At 47.2% G+C, this 24,513-nt stretch overlaps 1 protein-coding gene across 3 annotated transcripts in view; it reads left to right on the top strand.

Annotated features, from left to right (window-relative positions):
• The window catches only part of ZNF277 (zinc finger protein 277), a 415,867-nt gene that overhangs the window by 246,857 nt on the left and 144,497 nt on the right, over positions 1–24,513 (top strand). For all 3 annotated transcript variants that reach the window (XM_069627913.1, XM_069627912.1, XM_069627914.1), the window contains one exon: positions 24,329–24,396. In XM_069627913.1, coding sequence (XP_069484014.1) covers positions 24,329–24,396 — 68 coding nt within the window. The remainder of the gene's footprint in view (positions 1–24,328; positions 24,397–24,513) is intronic.

Raw genomic sequence — 24,513 nt, 5'->3', positions numbered from 1 at the left:
CGCATCAACGTCCTGGAACTGAAAGCTGTGTTCTGGTCACTGAAATCGTTCCATTACCAGGGAAAGGCGGTTTGAGTGTTCATGGAAAACACAACCACCATGTTTCATATATGGAAGCAAGGTGGCACCTGATAGCCCATCCTCTAAGCGGAAGCACAGTCCCTCTGGAAATGGGCCCCGCCGCACAGGATGTTCCTGCCTCCTTTCCATCTACCGGGCATTCACAAGTCTGTGGCGACTCCCTCAGAAGTGAACTACACTCTTGCCACAAGTGGGAACTCCACCATGACCACGTTTTGCACATTTTACAGATGTGGGTAGTTCGAAAGATGGACCTTATATTCCCCCAAGCTGGAAGCTTGGGAGAGGCCGTCACGTTTCCATGGACTATACGTTTCTCTCCAAGTTCCATCCTTTTCCTCTCATTACAAGGGTTCTGCATGTTTTCAGACAACAGCATTGCAAACTGATTTTGGTGCCTCGGCTTGGCCGAGCCAGTTATGGTTTACCAAACTCTTCAGCCTCTAATCAGCCCCTCCCATTCAACTGCCCCAAGTCTTCAATCTTCTTTCCAGGGACAAGGAACAATTCTGCACCTCAATCCAGCTTCTTTGACTCTAATGGCCTGGTTCTTGCTTCCTTAGAATTCGGGCACATGCCCATGTCCAAGTTCTGCAGAGACATTCTTGCTAAGGCTAGTGTGCCTTCTACCGTTTCTTGCTATAATACCAAATGGAACCATTTCACTACTTGGTGTACTACCAATAATATTGATCCCTTCCATTCCCAGTATCAGGATATTCTACCATATATACTGTCATTGGCCTCCTGTGGCCTTGCACATTCCTCTATTAAAGTGAATCTAGCTTCGATTTCCCAGTTCACTCCCACCTCTGCCACTCATTCGTTGTGGTCCCACTGACTTATTAAATAATTCCTAAAGGGACTCTTCCATGCTTTCCCGCCGGTGCAGGCGCTGGCTCCTTCTTGGAATTTGAACGTTGTGTTTTCCACATGAATGGGTCATTGTACACAAAAGACCTTGGACAACACAATACGTGTTCTATTACTTCCTCTACCTGTCTTCTTTGGCTCTCTTTTCCAGCAGAATCCTCACTGCATTCTGCTGTTAAAGTACTATGATGTTCCTACCAAGCAGTTCCGTAAATCTGTTTGTGGCGTTTTGACCCATGACTGTGGGCAAGGGGCCAAGTCTTCCATTTCCTGATGCTTTCTGCTGCATCTCCTACTGTCGAGACATGGGTTGCTTCCTGGTTGGCCTAGGGCACACTCGACAAGGGACATTTCTTCCACCACTCTCTTCCTGTCTGGTATGCTGCTGTTGGACATCTGCAGGGCGGCCACATGGAGATCTGTTCATAGATTCACATGTGACCCTCTTGCCTAGCCAGCTTATGGCTCTTCTTGATTCATCTTGCCACTTTCATGTGTGCTAGGCTAATCTGAACATGGCCTCCATGGATGGAACTATGGAAGACGCTGCCTTTTGGCTATAGGGCAGGATGACCCAAAATGACTCTGAGAGAACACTAAAGTAACTGCAGTTTTTCAAAATGAAATGAAAGCTGCTTTAATGTTACCAAGGATTCCCAGCCTGATGACGGGAATATTCAAACAGCAGATGAAGCTTTGAAAGATACCAATGCTGGAGAAAATGAGTTTCAGGTCAGTAACTAATTCCTTCTGTCGCATGCATTGCGAAGGAGCAAGCACTGTAGACCAGAGTGATCAGTTAAGTGAGCTGTGGGAGGAGTGGGGGTTCAGGACTCTGGGAATCTGGGAGGATGGGACTATGGAAGGTCAGATGAGGGGAGGGGTCAAGGTGGGAAGGGGGCTGTGGTACCGGGGACAAAAAGGAAAAATAAATCGCAGACACCCAGAGTGGAGGCAAAGCTGGCTGAGGCATTGCTGGCAGTTTGTGGAGGATTCCATCCATGTTGCCGGCTACCAGATTGGCCTGACGCTCTCCCCCGGGTGCATATACTATTTATGGTATTCTTTTAAGCCTCAATTATTGTTAGAACCCTCTTGGTGCTGAAACCTATTTATTAATAGAAGTTTGAATTAGTTTAATAAGAATTGGTATGACTTTATGCATCTGCCCCTGAACAATAACTAAATGATGATATCCAAAACATTGCAGAAAATTAGGGAATGTGAACATGAAAATTCGGCAACCAACCCCCACCATATTGTGCCTATATAGATCTCAAAATGGTATTGATGTCATCGTTTTAGATTACGGGTGTGCAACAATTCCTTTTGAGACAATGTTTAAATGAGCTTGAATAAAGTACCTGTCTGAAGCTGGTCAACTGCAAGGCACAATTTCCTATCCCTATAGACCGCTAGGAAGTCCCTGATGAAGCTAAGTGTGATAAGATAAAGATGCTTGTAGACGATAGAGGGGGATGATGGCCATAGGCCCCAATGATATTTCAATAAAAACCCTTGAACTGCCTCTAAGATTTGGAGTGTTTCTTTTGACACCTGTGACAAGGGTTTGTGGTGGTGGCCGAAAGGGAGAGCTAAAGAGAGTTTCCTGGGTCAGTTGAGCAAAGGATTTATTTTTCTTCGCCTCTCTGATCTAACTGTAGCCTCCTTGTACATGTCTCGTTCCTCCTCCCGCTGTCTGGTCCTGCTTAGGGCTGGGCTAACCTGACTCCTTCACTCACTGTACTCTTCCTGCTGGCTTTTGTGTTCAGTCTCCTCCTAACCCCTGTCTTCTTCTACCACTGCTCTACTTTCATGACTTTGTCTTCCACCACACTTCCTGTCTTCTACCACCTCCCCTCTAAGTTTGGACCCTGATGTTATCTCCTTCTCCTGTTTGCACTGTCAGCACCTCCATCACACCCTTATCTTGCACCACCTACTCTTGTCCTTTTTCCTTCTGTTATCAGCTTCTTCTTCTGTTAACTCTCACCTTCTGATGTTACTTTTTAATACCACCTCATTCTGCAATTCTCACCTCCTGATGTTCCACATCTGTCTTCACCTTCACCAGCATTGGATCTTTCATGGATTCACATGCTGTGAATATTTCCCGGCGTCAGGCTGGGAAACCTCGATAACTTTAACCTAGCGTTTTCCTATGGAAATCTTTGACAACTTAGTGTCCTATCGACGTCCTTTTTGGGTGCTTTAGGCTACACCAATAGGACGTACGGTATAAACAGCCCCGCTCCCGCGGCTTCCCTTCAGATTTCAACCGTCTCCAAACCATTGGGATCACCTTGTGTCTACTCTTCTTGTTCTACACGTGCTTTTCGTACTTTGGCCATAATGTCATCCGTGGGCCAGAAAAAAATCGCTGTTTAGGCTTTGTGCAACCTGCGGCCTAAATAAGGTCTTCGAGGGGGACAGCCATGGAGATTGCTTGCATGTCTATACCCCAATCATTCGGCGGACGCATGTCGTGGGTTTTCTCAGAAAACACTGAAAGACCGCAACCGCCGGCGGATTTGTTGGCTCAACAAGGGCACTTACCCGGGTTCAGAGGTTTCGTTCCGGGGAAGCAAGTCCTCCGCTCTGGTGGAGAAGGCGTCTACGCAGTGGTGGGCGGTGTCCGCGGACCCCCCGCCAAGAAGCAACGCATGAAGGTGCCGGCGTCGGAGGTGGGGAAAGGTGGTTCCTCTGAATCCAGGTCGCATCGGTCCAAAGGGGCGAGTAGCTCTTCGCTGTCCAAGTTGGCGAGACGGGACAAGTCCAAAGGGTCGAGTGATAGGCCCAAGAAGTCGGCATAGAAGTCTGTGTCTATGGAGAGAGAGAAGATGAAAGTGTGTGAGTCCTTCACGAAGCACTCATCTAAGGATCGGTATAGGTCCTCTTCCAGCTGGGACTCGTCCAAACACTGTTCCGGCACTTCATCCACACGGCCGCATTGCCGGAGAAGGCCAAGCCTGTGGAGCCCTTAGTACCGACGACAAGGTCGTCGACAGAGGTTCTGACGTCGACGATTGTGGTACAATCCTCACTCCCTTCATCGACAGGAGTGTCATTGGCTCCGTCTACGGCCATGACTGTCAGTGGGCCGCAATTGCTGCCAACGACGCAGCTGGAGGCGGATGGTGGGTTGTTGCCAACGGGAGATCCGTGGCAGTCTGGGGCCGTCTTCGGGCCGTTGCTCCCGGTGGACATTCTTCAACAGGATCCGGCTCCATATTCGGTGTCCTCGAGTCTGGAGGAGGAGCATGAACCAGGTTTCCATCCATCAGCGCTGGGTATGCGGGAGGCAGGTCCATCTGTGGCTAGTGGGGATGGGGCTGGGGCGCCCCTGTACCCATTGGTGAACACACACACACACTCTGCTGTGCATGCAGGTGTTAAGTATGCTGATGTCGTTGTTGGGACAATTGGATGCAAGACTTCCAGCGGCTCTGAACCCGGTGGCTCCATTGGTGCGTAGTGTGCCTGTTGAGGCCCCTCGCCCGAGTCTCCCCAGGAATTTGCCTCCGGTACCGCTGCCATTGCCGGTGGGGTTGGGCCTTCCACAAAGTCATCCAGAGAAAGGGGGGCTGGTCAATTCGGATCCGGAGAGCGGGCCTCGTGACACGCTGTCGACGGTGTACTCGTCGCCCAAGACAGACGATACAAACCCAGAGGTGGAACCGCCTAGTAGCCCAGCTCAGCCGCCTCCGCCGAATGATATTGGGGCATTTCACGCTATGATGGCGAAGGCGTGACATGAATTTAGACTTGCTCCTGAGGAGTAGCGAAAAGACTGTTTTCTCTTCGATCACATGGGGAAACAACGGAAGGCAGTCTTCTCGGTCCCCACTTTGGACCATGTGTGGCAGGAGGGCCTGCGCACGATGCGCCATCCTTTTTCGGAACCAGCCGTGAAAGGGCATCTGGAGAAGAAGTTTAAGGCGCCAGAATCGGCCCCCAGGTGCCTCATGTCTCAGCCCACGCTGGAGTTGGTGGTTTCGGCAGCAGCTAGTCGGAAGGCGAGGTGCCAGCACAAGTGTGTTACGCCCCCTGACAGTGAGGCCAGAAAACAAGATGCATTCGGGAAGAAAGTCCTCACGGTGGGCGCTACGACAGTGAAGGCGGCAAATTCCTTAGCCATTATGGCCAGTTATAGCAGGGAGATGTGGCACATGGTTGGACCCGTTCTTGGAACATCTCCCGGAACAACAACGCAAAGAGGCTATGCTGCTGGTTCGAGAGGGGGAAGAGGCCTCCAACCACAGCATCAACATTGCAGTGGACTTGGCGGAGTTGGGCTTCAAGCATATAAATAATGGTCTTGTGCTCCGGAGGCAGGCGTGGCTGCGCTGCACTGACTTTCGTCCAGAGGTCCAGCATAAAGTTGTGGTTATGCCCTGTTAGGGGGAGCAGCTCTTTGGCGAAAAAATCGATGAGGCGCTAAAGGGAATGAAGGAAGACACTGAGACGGCTAGTCCCAAGGAGCTCTGCAAACGGGCCGTTATTTGTGCCTTTTTCGGGCGTTTCGAGGGGCCCCTGGTAATGCCAGATTTGCTGCTTCCCGCGACCGAGGTTACAGTCGCCCCAGTTATTCTTCCCAAGGCTTCAGGCGCTCGTTCCAGTCGGCGCAGAGAGGCAAGGACTATCAGGCGCAGCGTAAGAAGGATCCTGCTGCCTCAGCTGATAAGGGACAGCAGTCTAAATCTCACCAATGACTGCCATGCGGGCAGTCAACTTGGGGGCAGAGTGTTGTGACACGTCGATGAGGGGAATCTTATTACTACGGACAGCTGGGTACTGGATACGGTACGTCTCGGCCCCTTGTTGGAGTTTCGGCGTCCACAACTCCCAATTCTACTGGTGCACGTGGTGCAGCCACACCTAACTGTCTTGCGGCAGGAGGTAGAACTCATGTTGGCGAAAGGGGCAATAGAACCAGTCCGAGTGTCGGAAAGGGGCCAGTGTATGTACTCCCAATATTTTGTCATCAAAAAGCCCAATGGAAAGTGGAGGCCTGGTCTGGATCTTCGGCCGTTAAACAGGAATCTGCAACGCCTGAAGTTCAAGATGCTTACGCTGCAGGATGTGATCTGGGCGGTGCAGCTGGGAGAGTTCCTGGCGTCGTTCGATTTGGAGGGCGCTAACTTCCATATCCCGATGATGACAAACCATTGCAAGTTCCTGCGCTTTCTAGTCGGGGATGATCATTAACAGTTCCGGGTCCTCACATTTGGGCTGCCCCCAGAACGTTCACAAAATCTCTAGCTCCAGTCCCTGCCTTCCTCCGCAAGGTGGGCATCATGTGTACCCGTATCTGGACGACTGGTTGGTACGGGCGCTGTCACCGGAAAGGGAGGTGAAGTCTCTCCAGACGTCCATCAACCTGTTACAACAGCTGGGGTTCGCAGTCAACTTCACAAAATCCTTTCTGACGCCATCCAGGGAGTTGGTTTTTCTCAGTGCTCAGTTTCTCACACAGGACGATCTGGTGAAGCCTTCGGACGAGAGAGTGGTGAAGTTGCAGTGCAGTGTGGCCGAAGGGGGCCAAGGAACTGTGGTCTCGGTCCGCAGTTGAATGTCGCTGCTGGGTTCCATGGCATCCTGTATTCCGCTTATCCCGAATTGTCGCTTGTTCATGCGCCCGGTGCAGGAGTTTCTCGCAGACAGGTGGTTGCAGAGTCGAGGGTTATGGTCGGACAAGGTGGTCATCTCCCAGCGACTGGTGGAAGCCCTGAGATGGTGGGCATGCACAGACAATCTTGTACGGGGCATGCCCTGCTGGAGGCAGACTTTCAGTTCACGATAGTGGCAGACGCCCCCCAGGTGGGTTGGGAGGTGCACCTCGACCAGTCGCAGGTCCAGGTCCTGTGGTCTTGGGAGGAGACATAATTGCATATCAATGTACTGAAGTTGAGCGCGGGGCACTGGGCCCTGAAATCCTTTGTACCTCGCATCCAAGGCACGGTGGTTTGAGTGTTGACGGACAATGCCACCACAATGTTCTATTTGAGGACACAGGGGGGCAAGCGTTCTCGGCTCCTGTCCAGAGAGGCTCAGGAGGTGTAGCATTGGGCCATTGCTCGGGGAATTCACATTACAGCTTACCATCTGCCGGGGGTCCAGAATGTGCAGGCAGACACTCTCAGCAGAGACAGGGAGCAGCTGCACGAGTGGACGCTGAAGAAAGAGCAGGTGACAAAGATCTTCAGGAAGTGTGAGTTTCCCCCTTTCGACTTGTTTGCCATGCCAGAGAACAGGTAGTGCCCAAAGTTTGCCAGCAGAGTGGCTCATCCAGAGTCAAAAGGAGACGCGTTCTCGTTCCCGTGGACGGGCCTCTTCGGGTATGCGTTCCCTCCGTTTCCGCTGGTTCGGCAGACAATCCAGTGGGTGCGCAAATACCTGTGCAAAGTGATCTTAGTCGCCCCATTCTGGCCCAGACAGACGTGGTTCTCAGATCTCCTTCATCTAGCGGTGGAAGAGCTGTTTCGTCTGGGGGCAGAACAGGATCTGCTGTCGCAGCACTAAGGGAGAGTGTGGCATCACGATCCGGCATCTCTCAGCATGGCTGCATGGCTCCTGACCGCTCTGAGTTTGGTCATCTAGGTATCTCACAGGAGTGTCGGAGGATTAGGCATGCGGCAAGGGCGACTTCCACTAATACCTCTTAAAGTAGAAAATGGGCGAGATTCTGTGCCTGGTGCGAACAGCAGCCTGGTGTGCGGCCATTGGAGGTTTCACCGGCCCAGGTTCTACCATACCTGCTGCTTCTGGCGCAGGGGGGCCTGGTGTTGTCTTCAGTCAAGATACATTTAGCAGCCATTTCCAGATTGACTAGACGGCGCCATGCTACTCCTCTGTTTAGTGACAGATTGGTTAAGCATTTTCTGAAAGGAATTTTTCTGACATTTCCCCCAGAGAAAAGGTTTGCTCCGGTATGGAATCTCAATGTGGTTCTCGCTGCTCTCATAAAACTGCCTTTTGAGCCCATGTTGACGTCGTCCTTGAAGTTCTTCTCGTGGAAAGTCGTATTTCTATTAGCAATCTCATCTGCCAGAAGGATTTCGGAGCTTCAGGCGCTGGTCATTGACCCGCCGTACCTGCGATTCATGAGAGACAAGATTCTCCTGTCAACTAATCCACACTTCATACCAAAAGTGCCTTCAACGTTTCACAAACATGCTACAATTGCCTTGCCCTCGTTCTTCGCTAATGCGACCACGCTGGCGGAAACAGCCCTGCATTCCCTGGACATCAAGAGGGCGCTGTAGTTTTATCTGGCCCGTACTCAGGATTTCAGGAAGTCGAAATAGCTGTTTGTGGCGTTTGGTCCCTCCAGCAAGGGACGATCCACTTCCAAGCAAGGACTTTCCCGTTGGGTCTCGTCCACAATTTAATTTTGTCACAGAAAGGCTGGCAAGCCCTTGAGGGGCAATCCTAAGGCCCATTCTACAAGGTCCTCAGGGTTGTCGGCGGCGCTCTGGGCTGGAATCCCGCTCACGGACATTTGCCAGGCGGCTTCTTGGGCGGTGCCACATACCTTCACCAGACACTAATGTCTGGGTCAGCAACCTGTGTCATGATTCCTGCCCCTCATGTCCCCAGCCCTCCAAGATGTCAGGCTGGAGCCAGGCCACGATCACCTACATGGCCCTCAAGGGCCTCTCCATCCCTCCAAAGACCCACTTGGAGTCAGACTTGGCGCTTGTGGCACCAGACTCACTCACTCCCATAGGATAACATTGGGGATTGGACTTGTAGTGCATTGATGGGGACAAGATGGATGCCCTCACATATTTCGGTTCCCAGAACTGCATGTGCGGTCTAGTCTTTTGGGTGTGGTTCAGCCCAGAGACACCTGGGATACCCAGAGACTATTTAAGCCACACCCAGGCTGAGAAACATCCTTTGCGTTTTCTGCACCTGCAGCGTGACACTCACCGTGTTCGGATCGGTCTCCAGTAGGCCTGCATCTTTCTTCTGCGCTCAGCTCCTGCAAGAACAAGAACACTGTTAGGAACAGCCTTACCTTGCGGGGCTTCTGCCCATCATTCATCACTTCTTCTGTTCTGCGGGCATCTTCGGCGGTGTCATTCCCATCCCGGCACCCCTTTTCCTAAGGAAAAGGGAAAAGAAGAGAAAAAAGGAATTAGTAAGCATTTTGTAAATCTTCGCTTATTTTTAAATACTGTACGAGCTTCAAACGCTTACCTGAATCCCAGCCGCTCTGGGGGAACTCTGTCTCCGGAACTTCTCATCCATCTGCAAGAGGGGAAAGACACTCCAGGTTAGCGTGCAAACATATAGAGGCGCCGCATACCGCACTTACCCACTGCATTTGTTCTTCATAACCGGCATCCACGCTGAAAACGTCGCGGCACCTAAAAGACACAGAAAAAGAACTCAGTTCAATGCAAATACGAAAGGGGTGCATCGCGCATCACGCTCTCACTCAACTTCAGCGCTACTCATCTCAGCAGCACGCCGCCATCCCCGGATGCTGGCCATCATCTAAGGAAGGAAAGGAACGAAGTTAGAGAACTGTTCAAAAGACTTATTATACTTACCTGTCAGACTCTTGCCAGTGAAGTAACTAGGCAGCAACGAGCCCGCATCAATCAACGCGCCCCTGCGCTGAAAGCAGGACGGAGAGCACACTATCCAAGAAAACAAGGTGAGCTGTGGATCAAAGGGAAGGGTTGGACCCCGGGGAAGAAGGGGTTCAAGCACACAGAGACAATAGGGAGTTAAACTCTACCAATCCTGTGTTTCAGGCCCAGTCTCCAGTCGAATAGCCTCCAGGGAAGGGTTTGAGGTCGTAAGAGGTCAGAACAGGCTGAGTGACGTCCCCGTGGATACCAGGTGAGCATTACACTTGTGGAAGATGTGCAGGTGGGATGGGTGGTGCTTCAACGCCTGTTTCAATATTTGGTCATACTGCTATGTAATCTTTTCACAGCATGTGAATCCATGAAAAATCCAATGCTGGAGAAGGGAGTAGTTTCTTACCTGTAACTCCATTTCTCCAGCATTGTTATCTTTCATGGATTCACATGCCCCCGCCGGCCTCCCCGTGCAGGCAAACCTTGATTCAGGTTTCCTCTACTTTGGGGGTTAAAATCTGAAGGGAAGCCGCGGGGACGGGGCTATTTTATACTGGACGTCCTATTGGTGTAGCCTAAAGCACCCAAACAGGACGTCGATAGGACACTAAGGTGTCGGTTTTCCATAGGAAAACGCTAGGTTAAAGTTACTGAGGTTTCCAAGCCTGACGACGGGAAATATTCACAGCCTGTGAATCCATGAAAGATACCAACGCTGGAGAAATGAAGTAACAGGTAAGAAACTACTCCCTTCTTCACTCGCACCAATTCTCAGTTCCTGTCCCCTCCGGATGGTAGTATCTCTTTCTTGATCTTCGTTGTCTCTACCTTCTTTGGTCCTCTCCCCTCCTGATGTTGCCACTTCCCTTGCTTTCCACTGGTGCCACCTGTCACCTGTCCAGCTGACTGCCTCTCCAGCCTCCACTTTCCACTTTCTAGCCTTCTCCCAATACAAGCCTCCTGCGACCCACCCTCAACAACTAGGGCTGACTCCATTTATACTGTGTTCCCTTATCTACCTGGGGTGGTGCTTTCACTGAGGGTCTGCACCCATGAGTGGTCACCAAGTGAGGGCTTCGATTGGCTGTCTTCCTTGTGTATGCTTAGCGCTTCTTATGACTCAGGGGGTTGGACCAAGCCTATATCTGGCCTATCAACCAACCTGGAATTTAGATGCTCTCCTCTGGCCATCCCTTTGGCTGCCTGCTCTGAGCTGTAGTCTGTAGTGTTTCCACCGTTTCAATGACCAGTTGGAAAAATTGTGGTTAAGCTTTCTATAGGTTCTGATTTATTGGTAGCGTTGTGCAAGCAGGTTGCGTGATATTTTGTTTCCTGTGCATAAGATTGTGCTGCCGGTTAAATGCCTTTTCCTTTGTAAATGAATCCACTTTCAGGAAGAACAGGCTTGAAACATTGTACCCATGATTAGACCAATGCATTTGCCAAACATCTGCAGAACTTGAAACATAATTCTGTTCATGTGCTATTCAACTGGCAAAAGTAGTAATGAATGCACTCCATTCTTTGATCACACTGAAAAGGTTAACTTAAAGGTAAAGCCACCTTTTTCAGCATGGGATATTTGGCTTATGCAAGCTTCTGGCTCTCTGTTGGGGAGGGGGAGCTTTTACATTAGCTTGCACACTATTAAAAGGGTTTTCGATAAGAGCTCAAGTTATAGCCGGTCCGCCCTCATTGGCTAATGGAGTGGGAGTGACTGGGCCCATGGGATTGGCCTTCAGTGAGGCAATTTATCGATCCACTTTCCTGGGACCAAAGAGCTGACCTGGGGAGCCCCCATATCCTCCACACCCACCCCACGAGCCTAACATCTGCTGGCTCATGGTGGCACACTTCTCCCTGAGTCACTGCTCCATGGTTCCTAGAGCCAGGCATGGGACTTTTGCGCATACAAATATTTTTCACATGCCTTAAGACGCATGTAAAAAATACACATCATCCGATGTTCTATGTCTCTCCAACGAACCTTTGTGCGATAATGCAATTGCATGGATTTCCAGGCACATATTTTATGAAGCACAACTCAGCATCGAATGACACCATTTTTGCCTACACTTTGTGACTCCACCTGTCGTTTAAAATCCATACTCAGGACTCATGTATGCAAGATTGTGCAGAGATTTTAAATATTTTACAAATTCTGCCAAATGAACACAGCTAAATCAGAAAAAGGTATATCGGAACTGTACCTGTTTGTTTGGTAGCGGATTGCTTTTCCGTATTAAATGCATTTTTTCATCGCTCCACCAGGCTACTATCAACCGCTCCAGTGCAATAGAGCGCACACTGCATGTCTTAATATTAAAAAAATAGGATTGCACATTTAATACATACCCCATAGATAAGACTATTGGAAATAGCCTGAAATGCCATCTTCAAAGTGTGGCACTTTCCTTTGAGGGGACGTTCTTTGAAATGTTGAGCTGTGCGTACAGAATGCTGCAGAACATTTAATATCTGAACAATCTTTACAATGAATACAGCGGTTTGCTTTATTATGAATTCTATGTGTGACTAATGCAGCTGGTGTCTTTCTTCAGTCTTATTATAAAATTGGAAAGACTCTTTGTTCTGCAAAATCATGCAGAGGAGTGCACAGCTGGAGAAAAGATGTTTCCTTTCTTTGCTTTATGCCACTGTTTGGGCGTTTTTCTGCTGAGCTACAAAAGGGTGAACATTTTCAGTTTTTGCAATTAAGTTGAATTATGTTCTTTCTATTTTTGGAGTTCTACCATTTTGATAAGTGTGCTTCACTGTTTCAGCAAAATGATTGGTCACAAGGCAAGTGCCTAAGGCTCATACGTCATTGACTAAATCTGAAAATGTATAGGAACCAATTATATCTAAGCTGAGGGAAGCTACTATTTTAACCCAAACAAGTACAATGTTACTTTAAAGCCAGATATTCTAATGGGAGACTTATACCAATCTTTTCTTGTTAACGATTTGCTATGGTCAGGCGTCACCAGGCAGTGAATATTCTCAAGTTGAATATTACCAAGATCTTAACACTCACCAAGAATATGCACTCGGGAACCATTACCATTGTAGGCTAACCTATAGTCATATGGGGTAAGCAATCAAAAGCTCCTTTTTGTACTTTCTTATAACCTTTTCATGGCAGCCCTTTTCTTTCTTGCTACCTCTAGGTGACTCCTAACCTAGGTCACCCAATTGAAAAATGGCCGTAAGAAGTGGCGCCTTCCAGTCACCCTGTTCTCGCTTGGTTTTCTTTACACGCTCTTACACACCTCGACCTGATGTTCTATCATTCCTATCCCTTCTACTCTCCTCCCTTCTCTTCCTCCCACTCTGCTTGGTCTCTCCCTCTCCCGCCCAATAAACAGAAACTTCCCAGATATTGCGCGTGAGAGGTATGGGGCAAGAAAAGGTGATAATTGATTAAGAAAGTCAGGAATAGGTAGAAGGGAGAGAGAGACTGGAGCCCTCCAAACTCTGACCCCAAGCCTCTGGGGCAGGACTGATTCTGATAAAAACATTAATAGGCCTCATGCCCCAGGTTGAGGGGGGGGGTCCCTATCCCCCCTTGACAAGGTCAGGTCCTTGACCCTGTCACAAAGGTAACTTAAAGGTCGTAGTTACAAGGACAAGAAGCACCACCTGGGATGGCAGCTACACCCACTGACCATTCATTGCTCAGAAATGGGAAAGGCTGTAGCAATAAAAGTTTTGAAAACTTAGTCCACAACAATGCTAGACAAAGAACAAGTGGGAGCAATGTTAACCGAACAGGGAGGAAATCATAGGCTTTCACATAGCTGCAGGCTAGCAAGTAAAATATCAAAATACTCATAGGTATCGAACTAAGGAAGCAGAACATGGATGGGCTAAGATCAAACCTCAACATGATTTCCCCTCCCCACACAAGGAAGGGAAAGGAACTATTCTACATCACAGGTCTATACACTGGACAGGGTAGATTGGAGGAGCTTGCATTATACAACCATAGACCCTGTTTTACAGAGTAGCCCAGGCATTTACAAAATGGCAAATCCTATCCACACAAATGAACAAGTTACTTACCAACTGTAACGTTTTTTTGACTGGATGTTCCTCCCACGTATTCCTCATCTATGATAGTCGTATCGCCAGCTTTGCTCAGCTTTGCTGCTTCAGAAATTGTTTTCGGCAGAGGGCGCTGTGCACGAGTTTGTGGCGTCGATGTCCCTCGAAGGCTGCCGTGCCGTGTCGACATCACTCGTAGTACAAATAGCTTGTGCCGGGCCCCTTGGCTTCAGTTCTGTTTTTTCGTCATATCAATCGAGGAACCATCTAGGCGTGCTCCAGACTGTAAGCTCTTCGCAAACGTAAAGTGTAAATTGTACAGCGGGGTAGGTTGGGTGGGACGATGAGGAATACCTAGGAGGTACATATAGTCAAGAGAATGTTACAGTTGGTAAGTAACTTGGTCTTCGAATGGATTGTGTGCTCCCACGTATTCCTCATCTATGATAGGCTTCCCAAAGCAGTGAGTAATTTGGAGGTGGGAGTACTATTTAGGCTTATCATGGATGGAATGAAGCACTGCTTTTGCAAATAGGTCTTCTTGGAAAGATGAGGAATCTAAGCAGTAATGCATGACAAAGGTGTAAATTGATGCCCAAGTTGCAGCTGAGCAGATGTCAATTATGAGGACTCCCCTCTGAAGAGCCGCGGAAGTAGACATACCCCTTGTGGAATGAACTCTAAGCCCTTTGGCGGTTCCTTCCCCGCTAGTCTGTAACACTCTACAAAGGCTAGACTTATCCAGCGAGATATGGTTTGTTTTATAACCGCCAATCCCAATTTAGGACCAGTTTAACCGACAAATAGCTGGTCGTCCTGGCGTAATTTCGCCATTCTTGCTAAGTCAAACTCCGAGCCCTTTTTGGGTCAAATCTGGGCAACCTCTCCTCCTCTTTGCCCAAATGAGGGGGAGGGTAGACGGGTTGGAAGTACTATTTTTTGTGACAGGTTGAGTCAGAAACTACTTTCGGCAAAAAAGATGGTTTAACCTTAAGAACTACCTTATCCTTATGAAAGATAGTATAAGGAGTTTTGCATGAAAGAGCCTGCAACTCGCTTAGCCTGCGGGCTGATGTTAGTGTCACAAGAAGGGCTGCTTTCAATGTCAAGAGCCTTAATGGGCAGGAATTAAGGCTCAAAAGGTATGCCCATCAGGCATTTTAAGACCAGATTTAAATCTCATGCTCGGACTTGAAATGGTATAGGAGGATACACGTTAGTGAGACCCTTAAAAAATTGGATCACTAATGGAATTTTAAAGTATGAAACTTCTTCGGAGGAGCGCTTGAAAATGGAAAGCGCAGCTAAGTATCCTTTTATTGTTCCAATCTGGAGCCCACATTGGCCAGATGCAAAAGGAAGGACAGTACTATAGCAGTGCCACATTGAAAGGGATCCACATTCTTGTCCTTGCACCAGTGACTGAACTTATTCCAACAACACTAATCATTGCTGGTCTTCTGGCCGAAAGCAAAATCTCCATTAATTATGTCATCCAGAAGGTCCCAATCCTTATATCCCAACCTCTCAGAAACCATGCGTGAAGGCTGAGTGTATTGACCTCTAGATGGAGAACCCAACCTTCCTTTTGTGAGAGAAGATTGTCTCTTTGTGGAAGACCTATTGGAGGGTGGATGGACATGTCCAGAAGGTCTGGGTACCACGTCTTCCTGGCCCAATCCGGAGCAATTAGGATCATAGTTTTCCTGAACTTTCTCAACCTCCTGATTACATGACGAATCACAGGGATGGAGGAAATGCATACAAGAGTGGAAAATTCCAGTCCACTACGAACGCGTCCCCTAGAGCTCCTCTCGGGGGGAATGTCCCTTGAGCAATACTTCGATTCACCTCGGTGGCGAACAGATCCACTTGAGGGGTTGCCCAAAGGGTGAAGATCTCCTGAAGGACTTCATGAGCTAGTTACCACTCGTGGGAGACTGTGCTCTGCCTGCTCAGAGCGTCCACCGCTGTGTTTTTCACTCGGGCTACGTGAACTGCCGACAGAGAGATTCCTTTTTGTATTGCCCAGAATCAGAGCTGCATCGCCTCTCTGCACAATGGTAGTGACCCTACGCCTCCTCTCTTGTTGAGGTAGTACATGGCCACTATGTTGTCCGTCATTATCAGGACTTTCTTTCCCCGTACAAAGGGCAGAAAGGCTTTTAGAGCTAGTCTGATTGACCTCAGCTCTAAAAGGTTGATGTGTAGTTTGGACTTCGATGGAGACCAGCGACCACTGACTGTCAGATCGTTGGCTCCCCACCCCATGAGTGAGGCATCCGACACTACAGTTCTCTCCGTCCATGGCTGGCAAAAAGATTCTCCCTTGAGAATACTGTCCTTGCAAGCCCACCATAGCAGGTCTTGAGCAACTCTGCTCAGGACCTGCAGCAGATCTGACATATTCCCTGACAATTGGGACCATTGAGCCCTGAGGACCCATTGTAGGGATCTCATTCTCAACCTGGCCTCTGGCACCAGAAAAATGCAGGATGCCATTAGGCCGAGCAACCTCAGAAAATCGTAGGCCGGTAGACGCTGAGCCTTTTGCAACTTTGTTAAAATCTGCAGAATGTGTTGAGCTCTCACCTCGGGAGGCAAGGCTTTCCCCGAGGCGGTATCCAAGACCGCTCCGATGAACTGGCGCTTTTGGAAAGGTGTCATATGGGACTTCTTGTAATTGAGGGAGAAGCCCAGTTGGTGGAGAAAGTGGCAGGTGATCTTCAGATGTTCTTGGGCTTGTTCGGGTGAACGAGCCCTGATTAACCAATCGTCCAAGAAGGGGTAGATGTGAATCCCCCACTCATGAGACTCGCTGCCACTACTGCCATCAGTTTGGTGAAAACCCTCAGGTGGAGGTCAGCCCGAATGGCAGAACTCGATACTGATAGTGCGAGCCGCCAACTGCGAACCTCAGGTACTTTCTATGCTTGAGATAGATTGGCACATGAAAGTCAGTATCCTGAAGGTCCAATGATACCAACCAGTCTTGGAGTTGGAGAGCCTGAAGGATCGGAGAAAGTGTGACCATCTTGAACTTGTCCTTCCTGAGGAACTTGTTCAAGTTTCTTAAGTCCAAGATGGGTCTCAGTCCTCCGTCCTTCTTTGGGATGAGAAAATAAGGGGAATACCAGCCCTTGTTCCTCTCCGCTACAGGCACATGTTCTATTGCACCTTTCTCTAGCAGGGTTAAAATCTCGTGCGCAAGGAGCAGATCTGGAATTTTGACAAAGCTGGGTCCCGGTGGATGATCTCGAAGGTCTCTTTAGAAAATGAAGGCAGTAACCTTGGATACTGTTTCCAGTGTCCAAGCATCTGAAGTAGTGCCCCGCCATTCGTTCAGATGCTGAGAAATCCTGCCTCCCACCAAGGTCTTGTGGGTTAAGGCCTCAGAGTGGTTTAGAGGCGGCTGCAGCAAGTAACAAAAAGAACAACCTCTCCAGGAAGATGAGCCAGAATAAGGTTCCTGAGGTGCCGAATGGAGGCGCTAAGGGACTTGGCCGATGCCCTGGAGGTCTGCAGCTGCTCCAAACTTTCGTCTGCTTTGCTGCCGAACAACCTTGAGCCATCGAAAGGCATGCTGAGAAGCCTGGCCTGCATGTCTGGTGCAAATCCCGACTTTCTCAACCACGCAAATCTGTGCAGTACCATGCTTGCAGCCATGGATCTGCTGACGCTGGGAGAGGGAGACAAAGGGAGGGCAATCTGGTCACAGATTGCACACACAGCAGCTGTCAAGTTTAGGAGCGAGTGTGGGGTACTTCTGCTGCCTTCTATGACATTTTCCGAAGACATCTTACCAATTTGTGTAAAGATAAAAGCACAATTCAGTCAACACCCCACGTACTTTATTTTGCTCGATAGGGCATTCTGGATGCTGGTGCACCATTGTTTGTCCTTGGGAGCGTTATCCGGAATGAGTATGGGGGATTCTAGTTCACGGAGGATCACAAAGAGCTCCTTAGTGTTGGAGCTTGCTTTAGAGATTCTCTCGTTGAATGTCTTTTTTGGTACGGATTATTTCTTTTTTGTATTAGCCAGTTGGGTTAGTTGTAGTTTATTTTGCTCTGAGGGCGAATGTCGCCAAAGGGATTGTAGTTTCCTTTTCTGGAGTCTTGGCTCTTTGAGATGAGGTGTAAACCAGGCGTTGAGGTGGGCTTGTTTACTTTTGCAGAGTTTGGTTGGCGTGATAATATTTAAGGCATTCGTCATTGTATTGTTGAAGACCTCTACTAGGAGATATGGGTTGGAATTACTTGGTAGCGAGTTCAGCAATGGGATAAGGAGTGGTAATAGTTTGTCGGATGTAATTTTTTTTTGCATCTAGTAGTCAAAGGATGTGCTCTGGCTGTGTTTTTTTGCATTTGTTTATCTATTGTTAGTGAAATGTCCATCAAGTGATGATCTGTCCAAGGTTGTGGGGTTATATTCGTAATAGTGGTGGAACAATTCAAGTCCGCTACCAAGTCAAGGGTTCTTCCTTTGTTGTGAGTAGAGGCGTAGACTTTTTGGGAGAGTCCATACTCTGGTAAGATAGTTGCTGTAGATTGTGCCTGTTTATCCTCAGGGTCGTTAAAGCCTAGGTTGAAGTCGCCCAGCATTGATAACTGTGATGACTCTTTAGTATTATTGGCTAGGAGACTGGATAAGTCATCCTCAAAGGTACCGATTGGTTCAGGGGGTCTATGTAGCAGATAAATAGTTGTTCTATTGCTGGATACAGGTAGTTTGGCTGTAAGCAGCTCACAGGATCTGAATGATAATGGGGTGGTGATTCTTAAGGCAAGGCTGGTTTTGGCTATAATAGCTAAACCACCTCCTCTGGTGTTGGGTCTATCCACTCTAAGTATCTTATAGTTATCTGGGATGGCTAGCATGAGGGCGGGGCCAGCTGCGACAGTTTGGTTAGTTATGGTGTGGGATGTTGGAGGATGGCAATGTGCTAAATTTAGATACTTGGGCAGGGCCTACTGGTCAGATCCGGCATGTGAGGCATTGTTAGGGCCATGGGTATTAGGCTTATGGTGAGGATTTAGGTTGATAGATTGGTCCATTCTAGGCTCGTAGAGTCTCGCTAGTCTGGCTTGGAGTCGAGTATTTCTATCTGCTGGGGGGCAGGGTGTAGATTTGATTAAGGTCATTATTATGTAAAGTGGGATTAGTCGTAGTAGGTATTGCCAGTTCTTTCCTGTATACATAGTGTTAATTCTATTTCTCAAAGTAGGCTCTCCAAGATAAGTACAATTGGTGGTGTGGGTTTGGGCGAGTTTAAGAGTAACTGAGTGGTCTAGTGTAGGTGGGGCAGTTTAGGATCACAGAATAGGCTAGTTCAAAATATGCCAATAGTCTGATACAGTATGGAAGGTAACTTGAATTCACAGAGTGGACTAATTCAAAATATGCAGGGCAACTGAGTTTCAAAGAATGGGCTAATGCAATATGTGCAAAGCAGCTTAAGTCCACAGAATGGGCTAATTCAGTGAGTGCAGGGCAGCTTGAGTTCACAAGCTAGGCTGATTCAGTAAATGCAGGGCAACTGAGAATCACAGAATAGACTAATGCAATATATGCAGGCAGCTTAGATTCGCAGAATAGGCTAATGCAATATATGCAGGCAGCTTAGATTTGCAGAATAGGCTAATGCAATATGTGCAAGGCAGCTTAGATTTGCAGAATAGGCTAATGCAATATGTTCAAGGCAGCTTAAATTGACAGAATAGACTAATGTAATGTGTGCAAGGCAGCTTAAATTCACATATATAGGCTAGTTCAGTATGTGTGTGGCAACTTAGGTTCACAGAATAGGCTAGCGCAGTGAATGCCAGGCAATTTAAAATCACAGAATCGGCTAATTCAATATATGCATGGCCATTTAAATTCACGAGATAGGCTAATGTAGTATGTGCAAGGCAGCTGAAGTCACAAAATAGGCTAGCGAACAATCAAGCAGTGGTGCAGTCCTAGGCGTGTTAAATACACAGTATAGGCTGCTTTAGGAAGTGTGGCATGTGATTCACATGTATAACATTTGGCAAAATAGGCTGCTTTGATAAAGGTAGCAGTCACGAGAAATGGGCTGGTTTGGTAACAAGCACATGTATAGCATTGGGCAAATATGCTGCTTAGGTGGCGTGGTGTGCTATTCACATGTATAGCATACGGTTAAAATAAAAATGGCTGCTTTGATAATAGTAACAGTTACAAGAAAAGTGCTGATTTGGTAACAAGCATAAGTATAGTATTGAGCGAGGTAGGCTACTTAACGAAAAGCGTAACGTAGCGTTCACATGTATCCTAAGGGGCAGATTACGCTGCTTTGAAAAGCGAGGCATTCACTTGAGATATTTGTGAATGATAACATTTGCGTGAATAATACCTCCTCCCATTTCACCATCTCTTCTGCCCTCTAGTCATATCTATCCAGTTTCCTCCCTACTGCTCCACCTCACTCTTCTCGATCTCACCTCCAGATCTCCCCAAAACAACTCTTCCACCGCCAGACACCCACACTCCTTTTAAGTAAGCCTGCAGCTTATGTAGCAGGCTGGGCCAGCTCCTGGCCCCCCGACCTTTGTTTTTTAAACTGGTAACTGAATTGGTTGAGGGCAATGATTCTGGACTTCTCTTGTGGATTTGCCGCTTCCTGCATGGGGATGCAGATTAAGCATAGATCAAAGTCGGCAACCATCTTGTAAAGTACTTCACGAACACTAGGAGAGGGGTTGATTTGTTAGTTTCACGCAGCGGAATGGACGTGGGAAGCAATAGCTCCAGTCTTATCTTTGTCGGCACAACATAACACACTTTTCAACTCCGGCCAGCTCAGTGTCCTCCTGTCAGTTTGAAACCAACATTCAAAATCTTCTTGTGGGAGATGAGCGCCCCACACCAAGCTGTCGCAGCAACCTATGTGAATGTTTGCATCCCAGGGATGACTGATCTTTAGATGAACTCCCCATGTTTTGAGCTCCTCTAATAGAGCAAGGGGCAATTTTTCGCACAAGGTGACATACGCCTGCCAATGAATATCTGGGAATTCTACAAACACTGCTTCTGGGGGTAGCATCACATAGCAGGTGGCGCTGTGACCACCTCACCTTTGCCTGAAGAGTCAATCAGGGGACATTGTCATCCAGCCCACGTACAGAAGGAACACTATTAAGATTGAGCGATACTGCGGCAAGGCTCAATGCCATGTTAAACCTTTGAGGTAGAGGGGGGGTCAGGAGAAGGAGAACTGTTGCAAGTACACATGCTGTTATATTTGTTAACCTGTGAAAGCGAAGGATTTTACAAGAGAATATGTTTGGTTTAAGAGATCACAATATCCTTTGGGGGAAGCGAAGGACTTTACAGACAGTCACACAGATTTTTTTTAATTATAATTATTCATGTGTTACAGCCATTTACATGACTTTTCACATAGCACTCAAAAAATACACAAAATCATTTCATTACATGAGTATAAACCAATTTGTTACACTTCATCCGTCCAGTCCTTGGGCTCTCCAGCTTACTGCACCATTCCATTAATTAGTAAACTTGAGAGCTCTCAGTACTTTTATAAGTTTAATCGATTAAAAAGTCTAATTGCCCGTGTACAGTCTTTGCCAAAATTAATCTGTCTGTAACCACCAATTTTTATCATGAGCAAAGCGAGCAAAAGTGTTCCTTAACAGATCTTTGGTCCCAATGCTCTCAGTAAGTATGAGTTGTAAAGACTGCTTAGTGTGACGTTGGCATATGGGACAGATATTATTCATGACTTTCACCCTTTCTCTAATTGCCACAATTTCCCCTTTGGTAGCTAATTCAGACGAAACCTTAAAAGCGTATCCCTTCCTATAATGTCTGCAAATGTTGTTAAATAGGTTGGTACAACACCGTTGGGTTTATCCAGAACAGAATGATTCCCGTGGAGCTTCATCAAACGGACCTCGTCAATAGTTCTTATCCGGTATAACTCCATTAAGCCTTTCTTTACCTTAAAGGGGTCGTCAATTAGATCCTTTTGTGTTTTGGTTACCAGGCTTAGAATTTCTGTTAACATTTTTGGTAATTTCCTCAGATAAGGACTAGTCTGAATGGTCTCCTCAAACAACACTTCTCCAAACAGAATATTTTCATTCAGCATTTGATCGATATAGTTGCACCCATCTCCAATACATATGTCTTTAGAGAGTTCAAGCCTAATTCATAATGGAGAGTGGCTATCGGGAGAGAATGAGGAAGATTTAGCACCTTCTTAGAAAAGTCTTCCCTCCAACCGCTCCCAGTTTAGGCACCAGGCCTGAGACTCAATATCCATGCCATAAAGCAGGGTAGGTATGCCCTTATAGAACTTAATCAATCGCAGGATTGAGAATTTGCAGAATGAGCGTTTAATGGTCTTCATTTGGGAAAGAGTCTGATCCACCTTAACATTCAACCTATTCTCCACCAGTTTCATATTCGGGTGAGGCATCATTTGAAAATAAAGATAGATACAGTCCCTGGTCAATACTACAGTCAGCATATGTAGAGAACATCTGCAGTCGACCCTTTTGTGGTTGAATTGGAGAACCTCATGATCTGGGTCTTCACAAATTTAATGAGGGGCTAATGTCTTTCTGCATAGATGCCCATAGCTGTTAGCAATCGCTGGATTCCACGAGGTGTGAAGTCCAGCAAGATAATGTTGTCAGCATATGTCAACCAGATGATACTTCTGCTACCGATCTTAGGACTAGCTAATGCATGCTCTCTCAATGACTCATTCAGGTCAGCCACATACAAATTAAAAAGGCAGGGTCCTAGTATGCATCCCTACCTTATTCTCCTTTCTGTACTTATCAGGGTGGAAAGATTAACGTTTGCATCAAGCCTGACCTCAATGCTCATGTTCTCATGCAAATGGACGTTTACTGCAAGTAGCCAAGGGAAAATCCCCATTAAGTTAATTTCCCTCAAAGACCAGATCTATTTATGGTTTTGACAGCTTTGGACTGGTTCACTGTGGCCATATACAAAGGGGGTTTTCCTGCCTTCCAGGCACAGCCCAGTAGCATTTTTACAATGAGGCATTTTAAAGTGGTGGATATGTCCTTACTAAATCCTATGTGGCATTTATCTAGGACACCATTTGCCTCTGCCCAGTATTCAAGTTTCAGTAGTACAGCCCGTGCAAAAATGTTGCTGTCCACATCAAGGAGGGCAATCGGCTGATAGTTGACTGGATCAGTCTGATTGCCCTTTTGTGTATTGGTATAATGATAGCTGACTTCCAGCTATCAGGACATCTACTGAGAGAGATAATGTTTTCAAAAAGAAGAAAGAGGGCCCTTGACCATGATTGATTGATTGTTTATTTGTATAGCACCTATACACAATGTGTTTCAAAGCGCTTCAAGGAGGGAGGGAAACAGGGGCAAATACAATACATTCTTACAGGTCCTTGAAGCAAATCAGAATGTGAGAAATAACTATCATATCATAGCTGATAGTGTAAGTGCATGGAACAAATAACGGAGAGTTGAGGGAGGAAAAAAGGAGACAATACAAGCAGTAGCATTACTATGACTGACGGCAATTGTTGCAGTGCAAAAATGACAAAAGGAGGGGGGAGGAAGGGAGGAGGTGGGGGAGGGGATGGAGTGGGAGGGGAACAAATGGGTGAACTATCTTGAGGGTCAATGAACAATCGAGGTAGTGCTAGGGGGAGGGGAGGGACCATGAGGCCTAATCTGATTTAAAGATATGATTTGACAAACCATTAGGTCCCACTGATGTTGATGATTTTCTTATCAAACTCCCCACTGTCTCCATTGATATGCTGAGTGACAAGGGAACCTTAGGACATTCTATAGTCACATCTTTACCGTATTTACAAAACAAATTCCCAAAATGCAATTACCATAATCTCTTCAGAGACACAGTTACTTTGACTTTGTAATTGGGTTGCTTTCCCCTTAATTACTAGTGCCCAGCATTGTCTAGTGTTTTTGAGATTAGGGTGTCCAGCATCGAGTCACCTTTCCTTTGTAATTTTAGTTGTCCGTTACATCTATTCCAGTTCCTAAATTCGGACAACAGACGTTTCTTTCCCCACATTTTTTCAAGGCTCGATATGGTAGATTTCTTTTTTAACAGTCATACATTTTTGCTGGAGAAGTCTTTTCTGGGCCCAAGTTTCTTGATCAAAACTATATTTGTGCTTTTTTTGGCAGCATAGCCATGCCCATTTGTGGTCTATCCAGATCCCATGCAAATGTTTTAAAGAGTTAGATAGCGAGACTCTTGGTCCGGAGGTAATGTCGCTGTCCTTTCTTCCAGTTTTTTTTATTTAACACTCGACCATTCCCATTAAATCTAACCAGTCTGTTACCACCCTGAATTTACCACCAAATTAGGAGGTTGGCTCCACATTCCGCCCTCACTTACAAACATTAATCTTAGAGTTAGCATTTATTTATTTATAGGGCGCAGGCTTCAGGGCGCGCAAACATAAACACAGGAAACAGCAACAAAAAGACGGGACAGGTGACCAACGGCAGCAAGTGAGTCAGAAGCGGGGCGGGTTCTATTTCAGAGAGGCATGGCATTTTTACCTGTATTGTTTAAAAATCTAATTATTTTCTCTTAGTGTGCAAATATGGAACTAATGCAAATCTGTCTCTGTCTTGGATGACTTCTTCCTTGTAAAATATTATCTATTTCATCTGAATGATTTGTGCGACTATCTTTTGCAGGAACTTGGAAAGACTTGGGAGGAAGTGCAGTCGGAAGATGACCGAGAACTGATCGACAGTCAAGACGAGTAAGCACTGCCATATCTTTCTTAGCGGTTACCGTGTTTTAATTGCTGCAATTTTCACTGCAGCTATTTTAACCATGGTGTTTTCACCCACGCCGATTTGGGCGATAAAAAAAATAC

Source organism: Ambystoma mexicanum, chromosome 12, assembly GCF_040938575.1.
Source record: "Ambystoma mexicanum isolate Mex_15411 chromosome 12, UKY_AmexF1_1, whole genome shotgun sequence".
Lineage (NCBI taxonomy): Eukaryota > Metazoa > Chordata > Amphibia > Caudata > Ambystomatidae > Ambystoma > Ambystoma mexicanum.
This window is presented reverse-complemented; position numbering and strand designations above follow the sequence as displayed.